General features: G+C 44.5%; 1 protein-coding gene across 1 annotated transcript in view; it reads left to right on the forward strand.

Annotated features, from left to right (window-relative positions):
- Positions 1 to 4612, forward strand: part of LOC111150427 (chloride voltage-gated channel 5) — a 39637-nt gene extending 35025 nt beyond the window's left edge. Inside the window, exons 10-12 of the mRNA XM_022507882.1 lie at positions 613 to 1011; positions 1173 to 1389; positions 2661 to 4612. Coding sequence (XP_022363590.1) covers positions 613 to 1011; positions 1173 to 1389; positions 2661 to 2751 — 707 coding nt within the window. The 3' untranslated portion in view covers positions 2752 to 4612. The remainder of the gene's footprint in view (positions 1 to 612; positions 1012 to 1172; positions 1390 to 2660) is intronic.
- Positions 4613 to 6996: the final 2384 nt, after the last annotated feature.

The following is a 6996-nucleotide window of genomic DNA, read 5'->3' on the forward strand; positions in this document are numbered from 1 at the left end:
TGACTTTCTTTTATAGACTTTCTTTTTTTTTTTTTTAAAGATTTTACGTATTTATTTTGAGAAAGTGAGAGGGAGAGCACAAGCCGGGTGGGGCGAAAGGCAGAGGGAGAAGCCCGCTCCCTGCTGATCAGGGAGCCCAACTGAGGGCTCGATCCCAGGACCCTGGGATCATGACCTGAATCAAAGGCAGACGCTTAACCGACTGAGCCACCCAGGCGCCCCATCTTCTATTGACTTTAAAAAAAGTGTTTTCTGACTTTTCCATAAGAGCCTGTATGTTCCAGAGAACCTCTCCTCTCAGTACTGTTACACAAATTGTGGATATCTTTTGCAATGACCTTTATAATTAGCGGGGAGAAAGCAGTGCACAAATAAGAAACAAAAGGAGAAAAATGTACAAGGCCTCTCGCACGTTTGTAGATGTTATTTTGAGAAATGTAACTCGTGTCCATTATAAACTTGTTTTAATGCAGTTGCAGTTAACAGGGGAGACCTCCTTTTAGCAGTGTTTCTGGCAAGTAAGCTGTCCCTGGACGGGGGTCTGTCACAGGCCCTTACCTGGCATGAATGAACTGTTCCTGTTTTCAGTGGCCCATGTCTGTTTCTTTGCAGGTGGGGTGACGCGGATGACCGTTTCTCTCGTTGTCATAATGTTCGAACTAACTGGGGGCTTGGAGTACATTGTGCCTCTGATGGCTGCAGCCATGACAAGCAAGTGGGTGGCAGACGCTCTTGGGCGGGAAGGCATCTATGATGCCCACATTCGTCTCAATGGTTACCCCTTTCTTGAAGCCAAAGAAGAGTTTGCCCATAAGACCCTGGCAATGGATGTGATGAAACCCCGGAGAAATGATCCTTTATTGACTGTCCTTACTCAGGACAGTATGACTGTGGAAGATGTAGAGACTATCATCAGTGAAACCACTTACAGTGGCTTCCCAGTGGTGGTGTCCCGGGAGTCCCAAAGACTTGTGGGTTTTGTTCTCCGAAGGGATCTCATTATTTCAATTGGTAAGGATTTCAGAAAGAGGATCATGAGATCCACGGTGGAAATAAATAAATACATGCACAAAGGGTGGGGAGACAGAGGGAGGATGGGATGAATTAGGGGCCATCAAGATAGAAGGAGCACCTCCATTTTCAACTTTCTCCCCCCCCTACTTCTCAAATAGAAAATGCACGGAAGAAACAGGATGGGGTTGTGAGCACGTCCGTCATTTATTTCACCGAGCATTCTCCTCCCATGCCGCCATACACCCCGCCCACCCTGAAGCTCCGGAACATCCTGGATCTCAGCCCCTTCACTGTGACTGACCTCACCCCCATGGAGATTGTCGTGGACATCTTCCGCAAGCTGGGACTGCGGCAGTGCCTGGTTACGCACAACGGGTGAGAGCTCCCTGGGGGAGGCACATTGGATTGTGGGAGGAAGGAGAATGTAGAGAGAGAAAGAGAGAAGAACCCAATTCATTTGACCCTCAGTAGCACTTACAGGCCCTCCTGAAGCTCCGCGATGAAGATGGATGTGTTTCTTTTATCATCATCATGAATGGAAAAGGGGTTTGGGAGAAAATGTGTGTTTGAGAGATGGGAACTACTGGCTGCACATTATAAATAATGTAGTCCCTGCCCCGCAAAGGAAACGGCTGTGTCCTTTTGAACAGACAGCACTGAAGTTATGATGGTATTAGGTAGTATATGTTTATATAGTATTTGGTCCTTAGAATACCTTTATTTTTATTATTTGAAGATGAGAGAAGCAAGTTTCTGTGAGGTTTGAAGATCTGCACAAGGGCCCCCTGTTAATACACAGTAGAGAGGTAGGCTTTAAATACAAGTCTTCTGACTCTCAAGACCAAGGCTCGGTCTTTCTGGGACATTTCCTTATTTTTTTTTTAATTAAAAAACTTTTTTTTTCAGTCCCCCCCCCCAGGACATTTGTCATGCAGTAAAGGAAGCCCTGCTATTTCTATTGGAAAACAAGGGAGGTGGAGGAGGAGGGTGGATTTTTTTTTCTAAGCATGCTATGTTAATCCAGCAGTTATGTAAGAATTTCACTCTGTACGATTTCTAAATATTGTAACAGATGTCTTGCAGGATTTGAATCAGCAAGGGGATTTTCCCTAACTGATTCATTCAACACTTACTGAATCCCCTATTTCATGCAAGAAGGTATTCCGCTAGATGCCAAGGAGACACAAAAAAGGTCCTTCTCCCCCCTCAAGGAGTGTGCGATGTCCTAGGGAATCTGAGAACACATGAACCCGTATCACACGACAGCAAATGGGACAAGGGTGTAGGTCAGGCCGTTGCTGCCACGAGGATGCAGGCATTGCCATCCTGCAAGATCAGGGAGGCATTCTGGAAGAGGAGCGCCTGAACCGGGTGGCAAACGAGAAGATTCAGATATGTAGGGGATATTTAAGCCACAAGAGGTAGCAGGATGTGAGACCGGAAGTAGAAATGCTGGCAGCCTGTCTGGGGACCCGTGCGCAGTCCCGTTTGCCAGGCGCATGTAACCTAGTCCTGTGAGTGCCTCAGGCTGTAAGCCCGGACGGTGTTGAAGACAGAGTTGCAAAGGACTGGGGTGGAAGGGTGTCACCTCAGAGAATGTTAACCCCCGATTTATTTTTGTTTTGTTGTCTCGTTTTGTCTTGCAGGCGGTTGCTCGGAATCATTACCAAAAAGGATGTGTTAAAGCATATAGCACAGATGGCGAACCAAGATCCCGACTCCATTCTCTTCAACTAGAATCACAGGGTTGTGCTGGATATAAAACAGGAAGGACATTGCAGACCATGGATGTATTTTGTTAACTGGGTACCCAAAACACATTTCCCGTATTTGGAGGGTGAAGTTATATTATTAGTGTGTTGTCCCTTTCCTCTAAGTTAACCAGTTGCACTACATAATCTCTGGAATTTAATCTCCTCTTGAGGAGAAAATACAGTTAGGCTTCTGTGATATTGCATTAGGAAGATTTTATGAAAGAGTCAACGAGATTGCTCTGGTTTCATTCTTTTTAATTTTTTTAAAATTTAAAACATAATTGTTAGCCAATATGCAATCACTGAAAACTATGCAAGAAAAATTCCAACCGTCCTGACCTATAGCCTGTAGGAAACTCATGAAAAAGTCACTTTTTTTGGACTCTAACTGTCGTTGGTGGAAGATGAAGTGTAAGCTAAGGGGCTTTGCTTTTCCAACCACAGAAAGGAAAGCCAGAAGGAAAATAGTAATGGTGTTTTCCAGACTGTGAAAATTCAGTTCAAATGTTATCTTGTTCCTGTTACAATATTTAGCATTATTAGTTTGTGTGTGTGTATGTGTACGTTAATTTTAATATCTGATTATAAGACAATGCTGCTTTGGTTAACCTTCTCTAAACGAATTTAGAGAGGTTGACTTTTATAGCTTGCTTGTTCCTGGTACTCTTTTGAAGTGCACAAAGATAAGTCATGGAACTTTCTCCTTGTCTGCAAAAAGGGTAATTTTCCTGATGGTATCTGTTAGCCAGTAGACAAGGACTTCGTCATGAATTTGTTAGTAGCAAGGAATGATTTCTTCAGCTTCCTTGGAATGAATGATTAGTAAAGTTCTAAGCAAAATCAATGACTAGGAATTTCACATTTTCTTGTGAGGTCCCGACTCATTCTCTTAGCCAGATGCCGCCTCCATGAGTGATGGTGCTTTAGGCTTCTGGAATATGTTAAGAGTAGTAAAGGGAATCACTTTGAGACTGCGTACTGATAAACCAGGGAAGATCCCGAGCTAAATCTGCATACTCATGCATTCCTTTGTGAAGACCACCAGTACTAAAATAGCTGGGGGCTCATGCCTCCTCCCAGTGTTAAGTACATATAACAGGCCAGTGTTGTCCCTGTGAACATGAATTTAGGCTTGGGGTACATTCAAATATATTTGAGGCATTGGAATTAGGATAGGCAGCTGCGACTCCCTTGAGGCTCCTTAGAATTCTAAGTAAAACGCAGAGCTATCCTAAGACCCAGGGGTGTGGACAAGGCCTGGTAACACCAAAGGTGCTTGTTTATCCAATTGCAAAGGTGCCTGTCTCAATTTTCTACCACCTTTACTGCAGTAGAAAACATCACACTGTAGGGACACCTGGTGGAATCACAGAGCCACCACCATCACCATCATTCCGACCGACGCCTGGTTTCATTTTCTGTTGTTTCCCCCATGTGCAGCTGTCCCTGCTACCAACCTTGTGTTCCCCTCCATTCTTTTCCCCTACCACTCCTCAGTCCCCAGTCCTCTCTTTGGTATTGGGCGCCATGCCTGGTTAATCATTCCTCTCTCAAGAAAGAACTCCCAGGGATAGTTAAATTGTAAACTGGGGCTCAGCAACCTTCTGGCATGGGGACCCGAGGTAGCGCACAGCCGTCTGCTTTGCTCTCTAGCGCAGTTGCTGCCGCCATGCCTCCCTACCTCTTTGTGCCGCTGCCCAGGGCCCGCAGCAGCGGGACTCAACTGCCAGGGCTGTGAGTTCAGCCTTTCCTGTTCTGCAGGTCCGTCCCCCGCACTGTGCGCCATCCTTCCAGCCTAGAACCAGCAGTCACTCAGCGCAGCCTCCCCTTCCTTCTACCTCCCCTCCCCCAACACCTCAGGGTTCCTCATTTTAAAAGTTGCTGAGCCCTGAATCTAGGATTTTTTTTTTACCCCTAGTTCTTTCCAAAATCTGAAATTCTTTTATTTCCCAGACCTGGGTAGCTAAGGCTTGTATTGATTTTTATCTTTCAGCTATCAAGGCACTCACCAGAGTTTTGCTTCGTTTCTTCTTATTTTTTTTTTTAAAGTATATGATGCTAACATTTTAGAGAAAGAGAAAAAAACTCTTTAGGTTATCTTTGTTATAGTCATGACTTAGTCACTTTATGTCTTCTGTCCCTTCCATGCCACTGATTTCCTCATCTGAGATGAGGCCGTGGGCTAAAACTGCCCCTGTGTATTGTGCAGAAGTCATTCTTATCTGTATATTTCTGGTTCACTACCTATCTTTTCTTATTAGCTGTCCAGCTGAAGTTTGCAAAACAGGAAACATTAGTATTTCTGGTATTTGATGAGACAAAGGTTTGGTCGCATTTCATAGTGCAGCAGTGCTATGGAGGGCGTCTGAGTTTGCCTTTGTGTTTCTTCTAGGGTCTGTTTTTGATTTCAGACAGATGAGCCAGTGTTAAGGTGCTACTTCAGAGAACTAATTTGAGAAATCAGATAACACTGTGCCAAGGTATACTTTCTAGATGCTAAGCACCGATTGGCCCTCCAGAGAATAATATCCTTTTGATACCTCACTCCTGATAAATCTCATTCATTAACCTCAGCTTCTCAGGAATCCTTGTAACACGTAGGCCAGAAGTAGCTATAGTGTATGGTATTCATTGTATGTCCAGTCCTATGGTTTGGCTCAAAGGTTGGCTAATTGTGGCTCGAGCTCTCTGCTAGACTGTTAGCTCTGCACCTAACACTCAAGGGTTTCTTGTCTTCAGGCAAAGGAAAATGCTTTCTGCCATTGCAAAGTCAGCAGTTGGACCGACTTAACCAACAAACAAAGCTGATACAGGGAGGCCTCTCTGTAGCCTCAACTGGCCACATACCTCAATGGCAAAAGACTAGATGATCTGTGATTTAAAAATTAATTTGAGTTGAGACGAGTGTGTTTGGGCATAAGGAAAAGAAAATTGCCCAACACAAGGGAAGGCTCTACAAAGGAATGCCAGTAAGTGCTTCGGGGGAGAGGATTTTCTGAGGAGAAAGATCTGGGAGACATCCAGTCATGAAAAGAATGGGGGTTGATAGGTTTGTAGCAAAGTCTAGCTGCTATACTTTGTAGAGTCAGATCTTCAGTGTAAAGAATTACAGAGGCCAAAACCGTTTATGCATGGTTAGACCACTGGAAGGGGGAAGCAAGGGACCGAAAATGCAAAATAATGGCCACTTTCAAGGTCATTTCTATTCAGATGTTTGTTCAGACGCTCTCCTCTTTTCTGGCCCCAGCTTCCTTCTGGCTTGGGCCAGCTGTGGAATAGAGGTGGTAGAGTCCACAGAACTGATACCCTCTGGTGGATAATCTGACATTGATGACACTGTGGGCTTGCCAGCTGGCGGAGCAGACGATTAATTTGCTGATTGAACGGCAAAGCAGCTCAGTTGTTTTGGCATCAGAGGCTGAATCTGAAGCCCTTACCAGAAGAGCAGAGCACAACAGAAATTCCTGCAGCAAGTCTCCATTTCTGTTGGAACGTGAGAAAGATCAAGTAATGGCGATTTAGTGTGGTCTAAGACTGTGAAATAATTCTTACCCATCATCTTTTTTTTAAAGGTGGGGAGGGGCTGAGGGAGAGGGGGAGAGAGAGAGAGAGAATCTTAAGCAGGCCCCATGCCTAGCCTTGAGCCCGATGTAGGGCTCAATCTCAAAACCCCTTACAACCCTGAGATCGTGACTTGAGCTGAAATCAAGAGTCGGACGATTAACCGACTGAGCCACCCAGGCGCGCCTTAACCATGATGTTAGGAACTCATTCAGGTGTGGGGGGAGCAAATATAAAAACTTGTCATGCAGCAGAGTCCATCATGCAGAGTAATCCAGCATGTTATGCATTTTAAGTATTTGCATTGCCTGTCCTGGTTGGGTCTCTATCTTGGTTTGTTTTGCGAGGTGACGAGGAGGATGGTGAACTTGTTTATCCTGCAGTATCTTTTTTTTTTTTTTAAATCATGAGGAGTGCAATTTTTGAAGTTGAGTTTTTAATGATGATAGTGAAGACAGTATTGAGAATCTGAAATGACCAATGTGTTTTACATTGCCAAAGTGCTTGCTGAGGACTATCCATCCACATCGCCACCAATAAATTCAGGGAAGGCAGGAGGACATTTTTTCAGGGTAGTACACAGAGTATTGAGCTCTTGAAAACCCTGAGAAAAACTAGAGCTTTAGAAAGTAAATGGGAAGTAGGATATTCAGTTCTTTAAAAAAAA

Source organism: Enhydra lutris, unplaced genomic scaffold, assembly GCF_002288905.1.
Source record: "Enhydra lutris kenyoni isolate GAN:26980312 unplaced genomic scaffold, ASM228890v2 scaffoldscaffold23, whole genome shotgun sequence".
Lineage (NCBI taxonomy): Eukaryota > Metazoa > Chordata > Mammalia > Carnivora > Mustelidae > Enhydra > Enhydra lutris.